The sequence below is a fragment of the Gopherus evgoodei genome, chromosome 8 (genome assembly GCF_007399415.2).
Source record: "Gopherus evgoodei ecotype Sinaloan lineage chromosome 8, rGopEvg1_v1.p, whole genome shotgun sequence".
Classification (NCBI taxonomy): Eukaryota; Metazoa; Chordata; order Testudines; family Testudinidae; genus Gopherus; species Gopherus evgoodei.
The window spans coordinates 18,810,130-18,831,209 of NC_044329.1; the positions used below are offsets into that span (position 1 = coordinate 18,810,130).

At 45.0% G+C, this 21,080-nt stretch overlaps 1 protein-coding gene across 1 annotated transcript in view; it reads left to right on the plus strand.

Annotated features, from left to right (window-relative positions):
* Window positions 1–1,241: 1,241 nt before the first annotated feature.
* LOC115656341 overlaps window positions 1,242–21,080 on the plus strand; it is a 35,463-nt gene continuing 15,624 nt past the window's right edge. Inside the window, exons 1-10 of the mRNA XM_030572914.1 lie at window positions 1,242–1,306; window positions 1,857–1,966; window positions 2,221–2,342; window positions 5,386–5,601; window positions 6,454–6,597; window positions 7,445–7,611; window positions 9,742–9,857; window positions 16,115–16,239; window positions 16,910–17,134; window positions 18,354–18,494. Of these exons, the coding sequence (XP_030428774.1) occupies window positions 1,926–1,966; window positions 2,221–2,342; window positions 5,386–5,601; window positions 6,454–6,597; window positions 7,445–7,611; window positions 9,742–9,857; window positions 16,115–16,239; window positions 16,910–17,134; window positions 18,354–18,494 (1,297 nt within the window). The 5' untranslated portion in view covers window positions 1,242–1,306; window positions 1,857–1,925. The remainder of the gene's footprint in view (window positions 1,307–1,856; window positions 1,967–2,220; window positions 2,343–5,385; window positions 5,602–6,453; window positions 6,598–7,444; window positions 7,612–9,741; window positions 9,858–16,114; window positions 16,240–16,909; window positions 17,135–18,353; window positions 18,495–21,080) is intronic.

Genomic DNA, 21,080 nt, shown 5'->3' on the forward strand with positions numbered 1-21,080 from the left:
GATCTTCAGGTACACTTGAACTTTGCCAGCCACGTGAAGGGAGGGGGTTACACGTGGCTCTTGCTATATTTTTGCCCTGCAGTACTGGGGCATCTGGGGTCCTTTTTGACTTTCTGCAGAAGTTAGATCAATTTCAGAGCTTTCTAATGTGTGCCATAAGGCCAGGCCCGTGGTCCTAAGTGCAGCATACTCTGCAACATTTCTGGGTCACTCAATATGATGAGGGGGTGCATAAAGTAATGCTGGCTACGTGCCACCCCAGAATTCGCCGCCCCACTGCTGTCAGACAACCCTCCATCTCCGTTGTGCTGCTGCAGTGGTACATAGGAGGTAGCTCAACAGCTGAGAATCTGACCTCAGAACTAAGAAGAAAGAGTGCTCTTAGAAACACAGGAAATGGAGAAAGAAGGATCAGTTTTTCTCTGATACCCTGGTGTAAACATGGAGTAATTCCATGACTTCATAGGAGTTACTCCTGTCTTCCAACTGTGTAAATGGGAACTAGGCCCTATATGTCTATAGAAACAGAGACTGAACAGTAAAAATAAATATGACCCAATGAATAGAGAGACACTGATGTGGTGTAAATAGTGCCACATTTAAACAAAAGCTAAAACTACTCATTGCAAAGGTTATCTTTTCCCTTTGTTAAGGCTGTTGTGGGAATGGGCTGAGGTGGGTGTATTTTGGGGCATTCCTTTATTGATGTATATGTGACTTTAGTTTATGGTGTAGGTGCCCAGATCACTGGATATGAGCCTGTACAGTATTTTTGAAATGGAATAAATTTTAAAAAGACATTTTATTTTCTCTGAAATGGAGGAAATGGATGAGGGATTGCATATTCTCTGCACTCTGTCATTTAACTCTGAAACTTCCTTTGAGGCTGCCAGACAGGCTACTATGGCTCAGATTGTCAAGCCACTTGCCATCCCTGCACCAATGGTTTTCCTTGCAGCGGTGTTACTGGACACTGTGTAGGCACTGCCAGAGTTACTTGCAGCTTACAGTCTCAGGATCCACGGTGCTCTCCTAGCGAAGGTACAGAAAGCAACAGTTTGGACGTTCATATCCTTGTATTTATTGAGGTCCTGTTGGCTCTTTTATTTCCAAAGTCGGTTACCATAACAATTTGTGGTGGTCAGTTTCCAGGCAGTTGTGCCCCCAGGGGCCTCGATGGCATTATTTTCGAAAGGCGTGTTACTATGTGGAAGATACTAAAACTAAAAAGTGGACTGAGGCCAGGAGTGCATGTCAGGTCTTTAAGGAGACAGACCTTGCTAAAATTACAAACAGTGCAGAAAAGGTACCCTGTCTAGTTTCTCATTTGACAGATTTGAAATTGGGGGATTTCGTAACTGTGTGAGGATTTTTGTTTTGCTTTAGTTAGAAGATGCAATAGGGAATGCACTGTGTGCTCTGTTTCCATCTATATAATTATAAGCTGCTGCCTGCTGAATGATTGTGCTTTCTGATTCAGTAGGCTGAGTCACACTCAGTGCATCTGAGGAAAGAATGGCCCTAGGTGGCTCTAAGGGTGGCTCTTGAATTATACCAGCTGCAATTATCCCACAGGCAACTCTATTGACAAGTTCAGGAGGATGTCCCGTCTTCTGTGCTTTGTAGCTAGGGTGGCTGGGAAGTGTGGGACCTGCAGCTCTGGGAGAGCTCAGTGGGCTCACCCACACAAAAGGAAAAAGCTAGACACTTAATAAAAATGATCAAGAATCAAATGGTTTGAGTCCCTCTGTCCCATACGGTAACAGGACAAAGGATCGTACATGTTGATGAATGAAGTGTAAAATGGATAAAAGAGGTCTAATAACATGATCGAATGGATTGTTTTTGCATTCTAGGCTTGGATTCAGTTTAAAGGGGAGAACAGCTGGATAGGTTTGACCTATAAGAAAGAAGACTTCAGATATATGTGGGTCGATGGCACATCTGCTCAGGCTGAAAGTGCATGGTGAGACCAAGTTTTGACAGATGCTGTTGTTTTAAATAGGACAATAGCAGTTAGAGAGAAAACTATCAAGCCCATCCTAGTCAGGGCTGAATACAGATCCTCAGTAGAGGACATCTTGGGTACTAAACCAGTACCATGACTAGTAGCTATAGTTTCCTTAAATAAAAATGCCACGTCGCACGCCCTCAAATCCGGAGATGCTGTAGTTGATCTCATTCGGTTTTGCGACTTGGCTTTTCTCCGTCTCCTGGCAGGGTCGCGAAACGTAACAGGAGGCATACACTCACTAAAGAAGACTGTGTGGTTGCCTTCAAGCAATACCTTTCCCCAGCAGATTGTTCTTCTCTGAGAAAGTGGATATGCAAAAGAGAAGGAGGTAAATTTATCATGTCTGGGGCTTTGAATCCTAATTTAGGGCTCAGTTATCTGTGTTTAAGAATGTGAGAAGCGGTGTGCTGCCCAAGGGGAAGATCCAGGAAAAATGGAAAATGTGTCTGGACCTTGAGGAGGACATGGAGATGGAGTGCTTATCTATCACTCTTTTCTCTGCACAGTCTGGCCTTTAATTTTAAGATTGTATGAAGTAAACTTGTAAGGCCTGATTCCTCAGTACGTTGGTCCGATTCTGTACCAGTGTAACTTCACTGAGTTCATGATAAGAAAAGAGATCGGCCTGATTCACCATTTCAATGTACTGCAATTGAATGCCAGAATATCTCTATTGAAATCATTCAGATTGGCCTCCTCGCTCCATGCACAAGCTGACCCTGAATTGTAATACTGTATGAAGTAAACCTGTAGGAGTAAACCTCAGTCGAGTTACACTGTGGTAAAATTGGACCAACATTAGGCCCCGGAAGTTTATTTTATATAATCTTAAAATTAAGGGCTAGACTGTGCACGCAGTGAGGAGGCTAGTTTGATTCACTGTGGAGTGATCTGGTGTTTAACTGGAGCAGTGAAATGGTAAATTATGGTCATCATTTTGCTTAATTTTTCTCTGGCAACGTAACCCTTTAAGAACCTGATTTTTCAGAAGTATGGAACACTTGCATCTCCTATTGACTTGAATTAAACAATACCTCTGAAAATCCAGCACTAAGGAATTCACTTGCTAAGGTTCATCTATGTCCTTTTGGCCCCCGATGGAGATCTTTAGCAATACAACTTAGGCCAAGTCTAACCTGGAAACTTTTGTCATAGTAGTATTGGATAGGGGTGTGATTTTTTTTTTTAAACAACATTTCTGTATTGGGAAAAGTCCTACAGTAGATGCAGTTATACTGGCATGAAAGTATTCTTGCTAGTATAGCCTACAGTAGCTCCTCACTTAAAGTTGTCCCAGTTAACATTGTTTCGTTGTTACGTTGCTGATCAATTAGGGAACATGCTCGTTTAAAGTTGTGCAATGCTCGTTTAACGTTGTTTGGCAGTTGCCTGCTTTGTCCACTGCTCGCAGGAAGAGCAGCCCATTGCAGCTAGCTAGTAGGGGCTTGGAACCAGGGTAGACCGGCAGCCCCCCGTCAGCTCCCTGCTCCCCTAAGTTCCCTGTGCAGTAGCTGCTCAGCAGACTAGCAATTGCAGCTGTCCCTCTCCCCACTGCCATGTGCTGCTCCTGCCCTCTGCCTTGGAGCTGCTCCCTGAGACTCCTGCTTGCTGTGCGGGGCGGGAGAGGAAGAAGAGGAGGTCTAATGTCAGGGTGTCCCCCTTCCTCCCCTGCTCCTGCACCTTGCTTATCCCATTTTCCATAGAGCAGGGGGGACACACGACAGGGCTCAGGACAGAGGGAGCTTGCTGGCAGCAGCAGCTGCAGTCTCAGCAAGCTGGTCTAATTAACAAGGCAGTGTACTTAAAGGGAAAATATGCATCTCTCTGTCTTTGTCTGCGATGCTCTCTCCCATCCCTCCATTTCTGCTGCCTTGTAGACTGTGAGAGTTAACCCTTAAGGGCTCATCCAATTGCTAGTTCATCATTTAGCAGTAAGGCATTCTCTGGGAAATGTCCCACCCTCTGACTCCTCCACCTCAACCAAGCTTCACAATTATCATCACTGTGTACCAGTATTGAATTGTTTGTTTAAAGCTTATATTCTGTGTGTGTGTGTGTGTGTATATGTATATACACTACCCCGATATAACACAACCCGATATAACACGAATTTGGATATAATGTGGTAAAGCAGTGCTCCGGGGCGGCAGGGCTGCGCACTCCGCTGGATCAAAGCAAGTTCAATATAAGATATAATCGCGGTAAGATTTTTTGGCTCCCGAAGACAGCATTATATCCAGGTAGTGCTGTGTGTGTGTATATATATATCTATATATATATATATAGATATATATAGATATATATATATATACACCAGTCTTTGATGAAAAAAACATTCCCTCGAACCTAACCCCCTTATTTACATTAATTCTTATGAGGAAATTGGATTAAATTAACATCATTTTGCTTAAAGTCGAATTTTTCAGGAACATAACTGCAATGTTAAGTGAGGAGTACTGTGTTTTGTTCAGGGAACCAGTATCAGCTATACCAGCATAGCAGCAAGAGCACTTTTTTGTGAGCATAAGCTGTGTCTACACTAGAAGGGTTTGCCAGCATAGCTAGGCCAGCAAACCTTTTCTAGGGCAGACCTGCCCTCACTTTAGCAAAGTGATTCACCATATGGATAGAATGAAGTAACAATTGTGGAACAGATTAAATTATGTGTTCATGTACATACACGTGCTCACAGTCCTAAAGAAACTTAGTTCCCTGGTTTACTACTGATGCATCACCTGGCTGAGAAGGTGGGATTTTAGTAATGTTGCATCTGTTTGGGAAAGCCAATAGAAATGTAGGGGAGAAAGTTCTGGGGATAGAGGAAGCTATCTAAATGAAGGATGGGGTTATCGTTTGGGAACGCTGCAGACCTTTGGTCACAGCAGCAGCACCGGCCTGTTATACCCTCTATTGCTGTCCCATGGGTCTGTACATTGTGTTACTTTCCTTGTCCATTTAACACCTTTCCCTTCACCACCTCCTGCTGCGGAGTTCAGTGCCATGTGGGGGATGTGGAATCTTCTGAATTGCCCTCCTCACTCATTTATGGTACTTAGACTGTGAGCTCTTTGGGGCAGGGACCCTTTCTGTGTTGTGTGTTTGTACAGCTCTTGGTACAGGGGGGTCCGAGTCCACAATTGGGGCTCCTAGATGCTACTGCAGTGCAAATAATAAATAATAATAATGCATTCGGTGACTTCTGATGCTGTGCAGGGAACCACAGAATTTGATCCTACATGCATGGGGAAGAGCTATTCTGAGGTTTGCAGTTTATCTTTCCTGCCATGGCCCATCCCATCCCATGGCCCATCCCATATTTTCTGAATTTTATACCATCATCCATTTTATTTCTTTTCCGTTAATTTTTGCAGATGTCAACCTCTTTACAATGCACAAGGGGAGAGCTTTGTACTCCCCTTACGTACCAACATCAAATATATATAACACCTTAAAGAAAGCTACAGATACCTGCTCAGTGCTCCAGACATGCACTGGGATAGTGGCAATGGGGGAGCACTACATTCTACAAAGTGGGATGGAACTGTATAACAGCAGGAACAGTAGTGTGAAATCCTTTATCAAGTCAGGTATGTCGAGTGTTTTAGAGCTTAACTTCCCTTCCCCCCTCCCCCCCCGCCACCATCCTAGATGGAGGTTTCATTTTTTGTTCATTGTTGTTTTTTAAAAAAATTGACGTGAAAACAGAAGACAAATGTAAAATAGCTGCAGAATTTTAGGGAGAGGGTGTGAGTCATGCCTAGCAGAAAAATTGAAGGCTCACTTCATCTTTGTTAACAAAAGTGAAAGATGTAGAAGGATGCTGCTCATCTAGATGAGCAATCAGGCTGCCTGCTCCCAAAGGCATAAAATAAAATGAGCTAGCACAAAACACCAGAGGAAGATCCAGAAATCAAGGTTTTGAATGCTGTCGCTGCTTTAATACAGAGTAAGCTAATACTGAGAAGTGTTAAACATTTCCTTCCTCTTCTACTCTGCATTTGAAACTGCTAGCCATGTGCCATGCTCTTGAACCATTTTTTCTATGAGCATTTATGTCTCTCTCTCTCTGTTTTTTTCAAACATTAGCAAGAAGCAGCTTTGTCATTGCTGTGACAAAGCTCTGGGTCCAGACTTTTGTACACTGGGCTACCCTTTCACTTAAAGGCAGATATTTTGGAAAAAGCTGAGTGGGAACTAATATTTTCACGATAATTTATCATGGGAATGGCTTTCTTTCCCCCCCTTACCTGACATCTTGCTTGTGTTGGTTTGCATTAGAAGCTGTAATCGCCAGCCAAGGTCCCAGAAGTCACGCTCTTAATTTTTACTAATGGTTGATGAGCGTGGGTGTGTGTCTGCTTGTATGTAAGTTCCTAAAGTAAACTTTTATTTTGGCAGCTGTTCATCTCTATTGTCCTTAGCTTGTTCACTTTTCACAGATTGCATCTCTGGAAGATTTGGGCTTCTGTGCGAATTTAAATGTCCACCATGCCAGCAGGGTATGGCCTGCAATCCATACACAGGGCTGTGTGGGGACACTGTGTTTTGCAGTAAGGAGAATAGTCCTATCCCCTGTGGAAAAGGTGAGCCTGTTTAACATCCATAGGAGAGAAGAGAAAAACTGTGACTATACACAGGACCTATTTGTGCACAGTCTTGACTCTTTATTCATGTATTATGTCATCACCATTCGCAGCACCTCTAAACACAAAGCTGATGCTCTAGATTTACACCAGTGTAAGTGGGGTGAGAAACTCCATTAAAGTCATTAGACTGACACAATATATAACTCATATCATCCTAGCATTCAGGAGGTTTAGTTCAGACCTTCAGATTAGACCTTCTGACCTTGCTGTGTGGAGGAATTCTGCAAACTAGGTCTCAACTCTATTCCATTTTAAAAGAAACTTTACAGTTTTAAACAAATAGGAAAATCCCATGTGGTTGGTTTTTATTCACTGTCCGCTGGAAAGAAAAGTGAAACTTGCCACTTTCTGAGGCAGTTTTGAGAAACTTATTTAAGTCAGCTGATTATAATTTAAAATATTTCTGTTGGCCAGTGAATAAGTCCATAAAAATAGCCTAGAGCTGGGACTCAAACCAAAACCCCATAACTTCAGGGTGTTTAGATATCTGAACTCCTGTCCAAATCCAAATTTTGGAAATGGTCCCAGTTATAGTTACAAAACCAGAGATCTGATACCCAGAACCTATGGGGTGTTTGAATCCAGATTTTGTGGCTGGAGGTCTTGTCTGATGTGATCTTCCTAGTATTCTACAAATATTAAAAGGTCTAAGAGATCCTTATACTGAACAGATTGTATACGAACAGTCTTAAACATCCTACACCATAGTGATCCTTCCATTTAGCTAGTGGAGCTATACCAGGGATGAAACCAGCCCCACGCATGTGTATGCTGTGATTTTTAGGGTCCATATTTGGTGGCTCGTGCCCAGTTGAAGATGGGTGGCAGTACTGGCAAGGCAGCTGTTACTATATCCACACAGCAAAGAGACAAAGCTGGCTACGTGCAAGAGACCTATGCAGGCGTTACAGGGACGCAGATCTTCTGTGGCTGACAAGTCCTTTGGAAAAGGTATACTAGAATGTCAGTGAAGGGTATGTGCACAATGTGTGTACTTATCTTTGCAAATCTCAGTTTCCCAAAGGCTTTGGGTCTATATCTAGAGTGTGGGGAAGGGCTGTGAGTGCCTACAGCTGCAGATTTGGAGAGGTTTTGCATTTTCTTGTGTGATTCTCTGCCTGAGTCTTTTATAATTCTAGGCTGCTGTTCTGCAGAGTCTCTGCTTTCAGAGATTGGGATATTTTTTTAAAAGCAAGTATAACATAATTCAGGGGGAGTGGAGGTTAAATGTAATTAAATCTTACTGTATGTTGACTATCCTAGTTACTTATATGGCCCCCATTATCACTATATCTGAGCACCTTACAGTCTGTAATGTATTTATCCACTCAACACTGCTGTGTGACGGGGCAGTGCTGTTTATCTCCATTTTACAGATAGAGAACTGAGGCTCAGAGTGGCTAAGTATCTTACCCAAGGTCACACAGGAAGTCTGTGGAGGAGCAGGGACTTGAACCAAGTTCCCTACATCACATGCATGTGCCCTAACCAGCAGACTATCCTTCCTCTCTATCATTACAGCAACACTTTGCGTTAAATAAGAGCCACCTGAAAGCACGATGGGCTCTACTCACGCCTAGATTTTGTTGTTGGAACCTAGCCTACAGATCGCTGGTGGTGAAAAGTGCACCCACCGGAGGTATACCATGGTATAAACTGCCCACAACTCCTGCTTCCCCATGGAGTCTAAAACCAGTCTAGAGAGTGAATGACGCTGGTTGGAGAGACGTGGCTAAGGGTACCCGACAGATGTAACGATTTTGCTCAGCTCCTCTGGAGCTGTGGTTGTAACTTAAAACTTTTGTTGTTAGAAACCCTGCAGAAGGCAGTGGTCTTTCCTGGACTGCCTGGTCTTTCCTGAGGTAAATCTCACCCTCCAGGAATGGGGGCTGCCATCTGGGGTGAATCTGTCCTCTTATCTCCAAATTCCGCTGTGTTCCAGAATAAATCCATCTAGAAGATAAATTCTTTAGTGCCTTATCCTGCAAAATCACACAGTGGCATTATGTCAGCACAGCTTAACAGTCACCAGGCTAAAGATGGTACTGTGTTCCGAGTCTGAAAGCTGAAGGTTGGGGAGTCTCTGAGTAGAGTCAGTGCTGAATCCTGGTATTAGGATCAGTTTTCTGCTTGACATTCCATCTTTCCAATGAGGCAGAGTAGCCCTGGCTACTGCTAATATTGCAAATGTGAGAGAATTTTAAGCATCCAGTTTACTTTAAAAATTTGCTTTTGCAGTTCTCTCAGTGAAAATAGGCTAGCCAGTTTCACCTTTATTCAAAGCAATTTTTTAATCAGTTGCACATTCCGGTTCTCATACACTAGCACAATACTGTACCATTTTCCATTGCAAACCTTGCAGGAGAATGTTTTATTTTTCTTTCACATTCTTTTCATCACAATTTTTAAGAACAATCTTAGATTTTGTAAAACAAACAAACAAACAAACCTGTTTGTTCAGATCAATATTTTGGGCCAAATCCCATGGCATTTTACTAGAAAATAGAAATTGGGTCCATCATCACCATTTTACCTACCTACCTAAATTCCTCTGCCTTTTCAAATAGAGAAGATATTTTTCACTACTCTTTCTAAAATGCTGCTGTGTCATTTTTGCTGATGCGGAATGAATATTGCAGTTCTGTCCTTAGAGGTGGCTGAATTAAAATTCGTACAGATTGTCAAACACTTGGTAGCTTTCATCCCAAAGGATTCCTGTTTAAATGTAAGGCTGCAACACCTCTGTTTTTACAACTAAAGTCTTACATAAAAAATCTCCATCTTCAAAATAAAATCATCAGGTGAAATATTAATGTTATTGTCCATCCCTTTTTGATATTAAACATGAACCAAACAGAGTAAAGTCCTTGTGTATTAAGTGAGTCTTTGCTTCTCAGCTACCAAAAACAGTAAACTACTACTAAACTATATTGTTTTGAACATCAAAATGACTGTTGAGGGGAGGAGAAGGGGGTGGGGAGAAGAAAGTCATCTTGCAGCACATTGTCATCACTGTTCAGGATTTTCCAAAAGAAAAGTTCCCTCTGCTACTGTATTGAATCACAGTTTGGTTATTTATAGGAATGGCTGGTATCTAAACTTCCCAAAGCATCATTCTGGACTGGCCTTTATGGGTTTAGATTCTGTGCAGTCTTGCAGTGGTCGAACAGTCAATTCCCATTTGCAGCCTCAAGATGGTGAGTTGAGTAAGCAACTGTGAACTAGAATTTGTGTTACAGAGGCATCCGAAGTGCATTCATCAGGCCAGTCCCCCCTATTGCTCTCTTCAGTACAGCCATCCTCATCTTTTGACATGGAGTTGTGGTCCAAGGGGAGGATACAGGAGCAGGCAGTGCTTCATCATGATCTGCTCAAGCCAGCTGCACTAGGAACCCTAATGAAAATTCTAACTGAAAATGGCCAACTGGCTGTAGTTAGCCAACTAAATTTGGGAACAGCACTACTAGTCCTACTTGTCCTTCATTTAAAATAGAACAGAGACCTGTAGAAGGCAAGAAGGACCAGAATTAGAACACCAAAGTCTAATAGAATTTCCACTAAGGACCTTTAGTCTCAGCAAACCACACTCCTGTGTTGAATATGAGAAATCTGTGATCTGCTATTTTAGACAAACTTCTGTAATTGTGAGTGATGGATGGTGGACTTCTGGCAAGTCAACAAGACAACCCTCGGGTAAAATTTAGGTGCATGTGATCTGTCAGGAAAGATATTCCTTGGGTCACAGAAATGTTTAATATGTATTTCAGTCAAAGTTTGTATGTGCATATTACATTTAATTATATTTCAAATGCAAAATGTATTTGGATAAACTTTCTGATGAGGGGTGGCTCTAGGAGTTATGATATCTTAAGCAAACTGGCAAATGCCCATCTCCTACCAACTCACAGCCTTCTAGACAAAGAATTACTGGATTTATTCCTGCCCTGATTTTTGGCACCCCAAAGTGATTCCTGTTGTATCTTTCTGGTAGAGCCATTCCTGCTTCTGGCAGCTCTGTCATCCATAGCGTTAATTCCATATAGTGCACTGCTTCTCAACTGATACAATAAAAACGTATGGCAGAGGAGGAAACAAAAAATCAGCCTAGAAAAGCAGATTCGTATCTGTGGAAATGTTAAAATCTTTTGAGACCAACTCTGCCCTCAGACGCATGCACAGACCTGATAGTAGGATTGGGTTATACATATAGAGAAATGTGTTAAACAATATTAGGGGTCAAATTTTGACTCTCCTCTCCTTGCTAACACTGATGAACAGCTACTCGCAGGAGTAGCCCATTTTGTGGCAGGTTTCAGAGAAGTAGCCGTGTTAGTCTGTATCAGCAAAAACAACAAGAGTGGCCTGAATAAAGATTGAGAGTGTTTGGGTCATTACAAAAGCTGAACCTAATTCCTCCCATACTAATTTCTCCCTACTGTTACTCACACCTCTTTGTCAACTATTTGAAATGGGCCACTCTCAACAGTACTACAAAAGTCATTGTTCGAGTGATTGCTCATGTGTATTCCACAGTAGGTGTGTGTGCTTGACACGTGCACCGGTGCCGGAAGTTTTTCCCTTAGCAGTACCCGTACTGGGGGAGCACCGCGGCGACCCCTGGAGTGGCGCCTGTCTATCATGCTATAAGGCGGACCGTGCGCTCCCCTCACCCTCAGTTCCTTCTTGACACCAGTGAAGGTAGTTGGAACTTTGTGCTCCAGCTCTGCTTAGCGGTACTGTTCATGGATTGTTACTTCAGTGTTAGAGTGGGCTCGGGGCATGCCCCGTGCCCCAGCAACTCCTGTCACTGTTCTGTGACTAGGAGTGACCCACATACTGAGTGTTTCCGCTGTTTGGGTGAGACTCACATCAGCGAACATTGTAAGATCTGTAGGTCATTCAAGCCACGGACCAAGAAGGAGAGAGACATTAGACTCTGTGCTCTCTTGATGGAATTGGCGTTGGCCCCAACTCTGGCATGCTGAGTGGATGCGGCTCCTGCTGCCGCACCATTGGTACGTAGCGAGGCACCCTTTACTAGCCGGGACCATTCTCCCTCCAAGAAGCAGGGAAAGGGCCCTACCTTGCAGCGGCGCCGAGACAAGGAAAGAGGGGAGGCTGGTCCCACGTCGGGCAGCCCACAGCCCCACCCCAGGCTCAAGGCCTCCAACTCATGTTGAGTGGAGCAGCCTGGCACCGTCTGCATGCACTTCTTCACTGGTATGGATGCTGTTGATGCCGGAGGCGATGCAGGCTGCGAAAGACGTTATGAGTCTCCTTGTTCCACATGCGCAACTGGTGACAGGTCCCCGGTCAAGGGGGCAAACCTCCTTTGGGTGCCCACCAAACCTCACCTGCAGTCCCAGTTCTCACTGTGAGGACCACTCCCTGCACCGTTCGGTGCACAGCGACTGGTCATCCGGCAGCTCATGCCCTCCCTTGACATCGACCAGACCATCCTCACCACCTGGACGGGAGTCTCGAGGACTCTCTATGCCACCTGTCAGCTAGCACAGGTATTGAGAGAGGCGCTGGGAACGTTTCCCTTTGCAACACAACTACCGTAGCCGGTCTTGACAGGATAGGCATCATCGTTCTCGTTCCAGTTCAACTAGATGTCGCGCTCGAGATTCCTCTTGTGATGCCTTGGCACCGGGGCACCGGAGCTCCCGCCGCCAGCATAGGTACTGAAGCAGCTCTTCGTGCAGGTACTGTTCCTCGACTTTGAGGTCCAGGTCCCAAGGGAGGCGGCATCGCAGGCACTGCCACTCATACTGTTCCCATGAGACCGTGTGCTCGACGGTAACCTCGACCTGCGCGGCTCAGCCTGGACAGCTACTGCCACCAGGCCCTCAACTGAGTCAGTGGCAAGGGGCCTCGTTTTTGGAGTTTTCTAGCCCACTCCAAGTTCCACATGGTATCCTTGGCCTCTATTATCCACTCCCTGGACCCGGTGACTGGTATGCGGCCCTGGACCTCCAGGATGTGTACTTCCACATCCATATTTTCGAGGGCACAGGCGCTTGCCCCGCTTCCTAATGGGCCACTACCAGTTTGTGGTCCTCCCATTTGGCCTATCCACTGCACCCAGAGTTTTCACGAACTGTATGCGTGTGGTAGCTGCCTACCTCAGGTGGGAGGGGGTACTGATCTTCCCATACCTGGATGACGGGCTTCTCAAGGACGACTCTCGTTCCGAGGTGCAGACTCATGTGGAGCTGCTCCTCTCGACGTGCGCCGGTCTCAGCCTGGTGGTGAACGAGGCCAAATCAACCTTAGTTCCAGTTCAGCGCATAGAGTTCATTGGGGCGCTGCTGGACTCCTCGAGGGCCGCAGCCTCTTTTCTCCTGGACAGGTTTGAGGCCCTAAGAGGTCTCATCACCTCAGTCTCAGCTTTCCCAGTAACAATGGCAAGGGCGTGCCTTCAAATTCTCGGTCAGATGGTGGCATGTACGTATGTGGTCTGCCACGCCAGCTTCTGAATGAGGCCCCTCCAACTCTGGTTAGCCTCCTAATTCTCACAGGCCCGGGACGGGCTAAACAAGGTCCTCACGGTTCCATCCCCAATTCTGGCTTCCCTTCAATGGTGGTTTTACCCAAGCAACATGCTGCAAGGGATTCCCTTTCAGGAGGCCACCCCGTCTATGGACCTGGTGACCCGTCTATGGACCTGGTGACGGATGCGTTAGACCTGGGTTGGGGAGCCCACACAGGGAACGTGCAAACCCAAGGGATGCAGTCGATCCCGGACTTGTCCCTTCACATAAATGTCAAGGAGCTCAAGGCAGTACGGTTGGCGTGTATGGCAAGGTGGTCAGGGTCCTCAACGTCACCGGCAACACCACAGCCATGTACTACATCAACAGGCAAGGCGGTACTCGCTCTCTAGCCCTCTGCCGGGAAGCCCTGAGCCTATAGGAGTTCTGTATAGCCCATGATATCTCCCTGAGAACCGTACACCTCCCAGGCTACCGCAATACACAAGCAGATCGCCTCAGCAGGGTGTTCTCCCCCTAGTACGAGTGGTTGCTCCACTCAGAGGTCACTCACCGGCTCTTCCGAGAGTGGGGAGTTCTCCAGATTGACCTCTTTGCAACCCACCAAAACCAATGTTGCCCCCAGTTCTGCTTCAGGGGAGGAGTGGAGAGGGGCACGATATCTGATGCATTCCTCCTGCAGTCGAGCCAGCTCCTTTATGCTTTCCCGCCGTTCCCTCTTATCGACAAAGTCCTGCAGAAAGGAAAAGCAGACACAGCGAAAGTCATCCTCATAGCCCTAATGTGGGCCTGCCAACACTGGTACGGGACCCTCCTCCACCCCTTGACAGCCCCCCTGAGGACTCTGTCGCTCCGCCTGGACTTCCTCTCCCAGGATGGTGTCTGCCTTCTCCATCCCAATCTATCAGTGCTCCACCTGACAGCGTGGTTGTTCCGTGGCTAGACGAGGAGGAAGGCAGATGTTCGGAACAGATAAGGTGGGTCCTCCTGGAAAGTAGGAAACTGTCCACACGCTGGACGTACATGGCGAAGTGGTTGAGGTTCTCCAAGTGGGTGAGTGAGCGGATCCTCCGCGCCTCTCCAGCTTATCCTGGACTACCTCCTGTCCCTTGGGACCCAGGGACTGGCACCTGCCTCCGTCAGGGTACACCTGGCGGCCATATCAGCCTTCAACCCGCCGGTGCAAGGGTACTTGGTCTTTTCCCACCATATGACCTCCCGTTTCCTTGACTGTTCATTCCCATACACTAGACCTCCTGTGCTGCAGTGGGACCCGAACCTAGTTTTGTCCCGACTCACGGGTCCTCCCTTTGAGCCCCTGGCCACGTGTTCATGGTCTCACCTCTCATGGAAGGTAGCCTTCCTTGTAGCAATCACATTGGCCTGATGTGTCTCGGAACTCAGGGCCTTGATGTCAGAATCCCCCTATATAGTCTACCTCAGGAACAGAGTCCAGCTCCACCCACACCCGGTCTTTCTTCCTCCCGTGACCTTCCCTAAGCCCCATTCCTCCAATGAGGAACGCCGCCTCCATGCGCTCGATGTACGTAGAGTGCTGGCCTTTTATCTGGATCTGACCAAGCCGTTCTGGAAATCTTCCCAACTTTTTGTTGCCTCGGAAAAGTGGGTGAAAGGGCAATCTATCTCCAGCCAGCATCTTTCCCGCTGAATCACCTCGTGCATATGCATGTGCTATATCTGGCAGGGGTTCCCCCGAAACCGATCGTCAGGGCACACACTACGAGGGCACAGGCCTCATCAGCTGCCTACGTAGCCCATGTCCCTATCCTAGACATTTGTAGAGTGTCCTCTTGGGCCTCTGTTCACACGTTTACTTCGCATGATGCGATTGTCTCCCAGTCTAGGGATGACACTGGGTTCAGCAGGGCAGTACTCTGTCCCAGCCTATCATGAACTCCTACCCACTTCCAACAGATATGGCTTGGAATCACCTACTGTGGAATACACATGAGCAATCACTTGAAGAAGAAAGGAGTTACCTGTTCTGTAACTGGTGTTCTTTGAGATGTGTTGCTCAAGTCTGTTCCACACCCCGCCCTCCTTCCCCTCTGTCGGAGTTGTCCAGCAAGACGGACCCAAGGGTGGGGAAGCACGCGGTCCCCCTTATAGCGTGATATACAGGTGCCACTCCAGAGGTCACTGTGGTGCTCCCCCGGTACGGGTACTGCTAAGGGAAAAACTTCCGGCACTGGTGCACGTTGTGAGCACGCACACCTACTGTGGAAAAGACATGAGCAACACATCTTGAATAACGCCAGTTACAGAACAGGTATCTGTCCTTTTTTCCTCCCTTGGCATCCTGCTGTTAATTGAATTGTCTCATTAGACTAACTTCACACAAGTCCCATTTTTTCATGTATTTATACCTGCTCCTGTATTTTCCACTCCATGCATCTGATGAAGTGGGTTCTAGCCCACAAAAGCTTATGCCCAAATAAATTTGTTAGTCTCTAAGGTGCCACAAGGACTCCTCGTTCCATTTGGGTGGGTTTTTTAAAAGCATTGATGGGAGATAGGTGCTACTCTGAATGTGGTACTTTGGTGTCTATCTCCCATAGGAGCTTTTGAAAACCCAGCCAGCCGATTGACCTCATCCAGATTACTCATGTGAGTAACTACCCACAAGTGTGAGCAGTAAGGTTACAAACCAGCCCTTTGTGAAACAAATCAAAGATAACTCAAGGTATCTAGCACTGCAGGTTTCTTCTGACACCAGTATTTCAGAGTGTTCATCTGAGAACTCTGCGATATGCTAGCATAATAGGGCAAGAGAAAAGATGGAGCATGATAATGTTTTAAGGGCACATTTATGACTAAAAACACACAATAGCAGCACAAAGGAAACAGTAAGACTAAACCTGGCTATGGTGCTTTTAAGGATAAAGTGTAGACTGGTGGGAAAACCTTGTAACCTTATATACTTTTGTTTTCTTGAGGTTGTCTGTAAGCAAGTGGGCCATAGGTGCTAAGTGCTGTGTGCAGCTTAATGCTCCCGAAGGCTCTTTGACAGCTTTCAGCTGCTTTCGGAAAGCCCTGTGGATTTGCAAGAGAAAAGAAGAAGGTAATCTGTATATATATGCAGCTGGCTTACGTTAGGAATGAACAAAGGCTTCTCAGTACTTGTCTGCATTACAAGATTTAATCGTGTTTGAACATGATTGTGAGTTGTCGAGTTACATGATGCTAGGATGGGATAGCCATTGCATGTCAAGCACAAGGACTGCAATTAGTCCTGGTCCTTGCACCGGGCATATAAATGGGAAAGAAGGCATCTCTCTTCTGCTTGTGCATGCACATGGGGGCCAGGCGCAATCTGGCCTGAACAGTTGTCACTGTCCGAGATCTCACTATTCCTGATAGCTACAGTTTCAAAGAAGATCATACAGAACACACGGGGGAATCCATTTACTTACATTATTCTAGGCTAGGGTCAAATCTTGTTCTCAGTTACACTATTATAAATCAACTGAAGTCAGTTGAGTTACTCTGGATTTATACCATTGTAACTAAGAGCAGATATTGTGTTTAATGCCATTGTAGATAGGAGTCATTCCCTGGTTTAGAGTAGAAATGATCTTTGCTTCAAGTGGCATGTCAGTATATTAACCCTGTTGTGATTTCATTTTTAGGCTTCCAGCTGACACATGTGGACTTTCTATCTTTTAAAAAGTTAAATAAGATTGTTTAAAAGAAAAAGTCCCTATTCCAAACACATAATGTTTATGTTCTAGGAATTGTGGATTTCCGGGAGTTCCGAGGCTATTACCTGGCTGGCACTTACACTTCAAATTCCACACAGCGGTCGTTATGGGAAGCTCTACAGCTCTGTAGATTTCAACGAAGCATTTGCAATGGAGTTGGGATGATCAAAGGGGAGTACAGAACTATATTTGCAACCCGAATTCTACTCATCGTTGGAGCCCTTGGAGATGAAAGCACCGCATATTTGAAATCACGTATGCCAGAGTATTGAAACATGTCCCTTGTAGGTGATGTGCATTAACTGTGTGCTCCTTCTCGGATCTCAGAAGAGCTTCTTTTTGCAATAGCCCTCTTGAGGACCACAGTATTGGAAGTGAATAATTTAGCTGCAAATTTTTATAGCTTGCCTTGAGAAGAGTTACCCAGCCCATGTCACTAGACCAGGGTTCTCTAACTTCATTGCACATCTGCGACCCCCTTCTGACAACAAAAATTACTTCTTGATCCTGAGGAGGAGTGGGGGGTAGGGGAGGGACTGAAGCCTGAGCCTGCCCGAGCTCTGCCACCCTGTGTGTGTGTCGGGGGGAGGGGTAAGATGTGAAGTCTGAGCCCTGCCACCCAAGGGCTTCAGTCCCGGGTGGTGGGGCTCAGGCTTCAGCTTTGGCTCTGGGTGCTGCAGCTTGGGCTTTGGCCCCGGGTCCCAGCAAGTCTAATGCCAGCCCTTGTGACCCTTGTAACCCCGGCCTGCAGTTTGAGAACCGCTGCACTAGACAATTACAGCAGCATTAATACCTGTCACTGCTGTAAATTCAAACAAAATTAAGAATGTCCTGGAATGTAAAGTTCTCCTTCCGCCTGAGTAATTCTGTCGAATTCAGTGATTGTTTACAACCATTTGGAAAGCCAAGTCAATTGAGTGAGTTTTGCAGTTCTTATGAACACAGTGGCATTGCTTGCGCAGGCAGAGAGCAGGATTCTGGACCTTTCCCTGTCCGCCAAATTGAAACAGGTGCATGGAATGGAGAGGGTTTGTTGGGGTAGCATACACATGCACAAAAATGATCACATATGTCTATAACAGCAAGATTTTCTAGCCTTGATTGTTTCCCTTTAATCTGCTGCTGTAACCATGTTTTACTAGCCAGAAGTTGGGTTTAGTGTTATCCCATTAGATAGGGCATTGCATACCTTGAGATATGAAATAAATAGCCTGGAAATAACTATTCTAGGTACACATTGAGTGAGGTACCCTGGTCTCCGTATCCTGTCTCTTCTGCTTATTATTGCTATGAGCTGTAGGAGTTTTACACCGGATTCCCTTGTGTACTATGGTGTGGTTTCAATGATAATTTGTATCCTTTCACTGTAAATAAAGTCTGTGCGCATTGTCATGGTAGAGGCACTAATTGGTTTGATTTGGATTCTTGCCTCCATTGTAATTTCTAAGTCTCTATTCACTGTCTGTTTTTGCAGCTTGTCTCCCAGGGCACTATGGTCCTGAATGCCAGGGCAGTTGCACCTGCAATAGAATTGAAAACTGCAGCCCCTTCACTGGAGAATGTGCAGAGAATTTACAGTGTTCTCAGGAATACGTGGCACAGCAGTGCCAAAAAGGTACATGATACACAACCTAGTAATACCACAGTGGAGAAAGGAAAGTAGCTGGCAGAGTAACAGAGCTTACTGCTTTTACTCTCACTCCCATCATCATGATGTAAAATCCAAAAAGGCAGTGCTGAGCAGAAGACATAGCAGAAAATTCCTTGGTTTCACTATTGTTTTGGTTATCAGCAGGTTGGCCATGTATGCTATCAAAAGTCGTCTGCTCAGCTATCCCCATAATATTTGTGATTCCCTAAGATTATTAATCATTGTGCCGGTCATTGAGTAATTTTGCAGTTTCTGTTAGAGAAAGCAGTAGACAAACCCAGGAGAAAATGTGTCTAAAGCCTTCTTTCATTGCTGGGTTTCATGCCTCACTGTGCACCAAGACTTGCTCTGATTGGCAGCGTTCCAACCCCTGTGAATGGTATATAAACAACATAGCAGTTGAATGTCATGCGACTTTGCAACTTGTGTTCTTGGCTTCAGTATGTTCTAAATAATAATCCTTTGTACTTGTGTGCAGCCTCTCATCAGCGGGTCTGAAAACACTTTATGCTCATCAATTAACCCTAACCATGTCCCTGAGATAAGTAGTAATATCCTCATGTTATACAATGGGAAACAGAAGCATGCAAAGATTAAGAGAGACACAAGGTTGGTGTCTCACAAAGAAGAAGTGGTAAAGCCAGGAATAGCATCCAGACCGTGGCTCTAACCATTAGATGGTACAATTCCTTCTCTTTTTGTACTGTACTTTTGCAGTGCATAGCAATATGCAGTAAAAGCTGTGTTATCCGGCACTTTACCAGTCGGAAAGCTCTAGAAATCGGCATTTCTGATATCTCCCAATAGAAATCTTCAATCTAGTAACTGGGACCGATGCCAAAGCTAACCAAAATCAATGCCGAAGCTATTCGGAACCCAAGTGTTTCTGAGAGTAGTCAGACTATGCTCGAGTTAGCCGAGAAGAGCCCAACACTGATCTTTCTGTTTGTATCCACCATTGTGATCGGTTGGTTTATTACTCAGTGTATTGTCCTGTGTTTATCAAAAAGTATCAATGCCATCCTATCATTATGGCATCCAAAATACCAGCGAAAAGCAAAGGAGAGAAGCGTAAGGGTTATGTTGACATTAAAACAGAAAATAGATATTTGTACACATCTTGAAAAGGGCGAGAATAGGCATGTTTATTCATTTTATTGTATTCTAACTCTTTGAAAATTGGTAAAGTAGTTAACTAGAATTTTTGACTAACCAGCACCTCCCATTCCCCCAGCAGGCCGGATAAAAAAGCTTTTACTGTAATGTGAAAATATTGGTTCACTGAAAGCTGTACTGGTTTCAGCAAATTGACATTTGTCAAAGGGATATTCACTTTATAGGCAACTTCTAGTCTTGAGAGACCACCCCACAGCATTCCCAAATACAGTGCCTGATCCAGAGTTCATTTGAAGCCAATGGAAAGACTTGCATTAACCTCTGTGAGTTTTGGGAATAGGCACATAGTGAGAACATTTAAGCTTTTATGTGAAGAAGCAGTTAATTTCATTGGAGTCAGCAATGGTCACTAAAGCCAGATTTCACTGTGTTGAATAATGGCACTTCTTTAACAAAGGTCTGAGGCTACTGTTTCCAAAAGTGAGATTTTATGAGTGTTCCGGTTGTTTAAAATGTAGCTGTTTGTTCCTCAGGAGTGATCAATATGAAATGCCCGGAGGACCCTGGTTGGTGGTACTGGAATGGCAGCTGTTATTATATGGAAGAAACTAATAGTTTGACCTGGCTGGAAGCTAAGAATTACTGCACTGCCTATAATGGCACTGACCTACTATTTTTAGATAGTGCAGAAGAAAAGGTAAAGTGTTCCAGTTTCTGCGGTGTTGAAAAGGTGGTTATTGATGGACAAATGTCACCTTGCAACTTCAGAGAGCAGCTCCCTATGTGTCTTCAAAGTTATAGATGCCTGGTTTACAGGGATAGCCAGGCTTTCATAGCTGTTAGCACAGCAGATATAATTTACTCTAGCTCCATTACAACAAGAGCTGCCAACTGAGCTGTATTCTGCTAGTTGAGCTTCAGTGAGTAAGTCTTTACTGATGATTGGGGTGTGCGAACTTGTGAAAATATTGTTACAATTTCATGTTGGATGACTCTGCAGGAGAAAAATATTACTGTTCGGTGAATTTCAGAAAACAGCTTTGTGCATTGAAACATAAGAAAAATCCTGCTTTACTAATTGCAATCCAAACACTGATGTTCTTTTTAACATATCTGTGAAAAGTGAGGTTTCTCAGTTTTAACTCCAAAACAGTTCTACAGAACACAGCCACAACACTTACCATGCCTTAAAGGATGATTCCTCCCTGTTACGCCTTGCGTACGGCCCAGTGCCTGGCTGGAACATAAGTACTGATGGGGCTTTAGCGTTTAGCCTGACTGCACATACCAGTCTGTTATGGTGGGGCCATTCAGCAGCAAATGGCTTTTAAAAACTGCATCTACTGGTGGAAAGACACTGAGCCAGATCTCACTTAAATAGTTTTACACCATGCACATCATTACAGTTACTCCTGACTTACAACAGTGTAACAG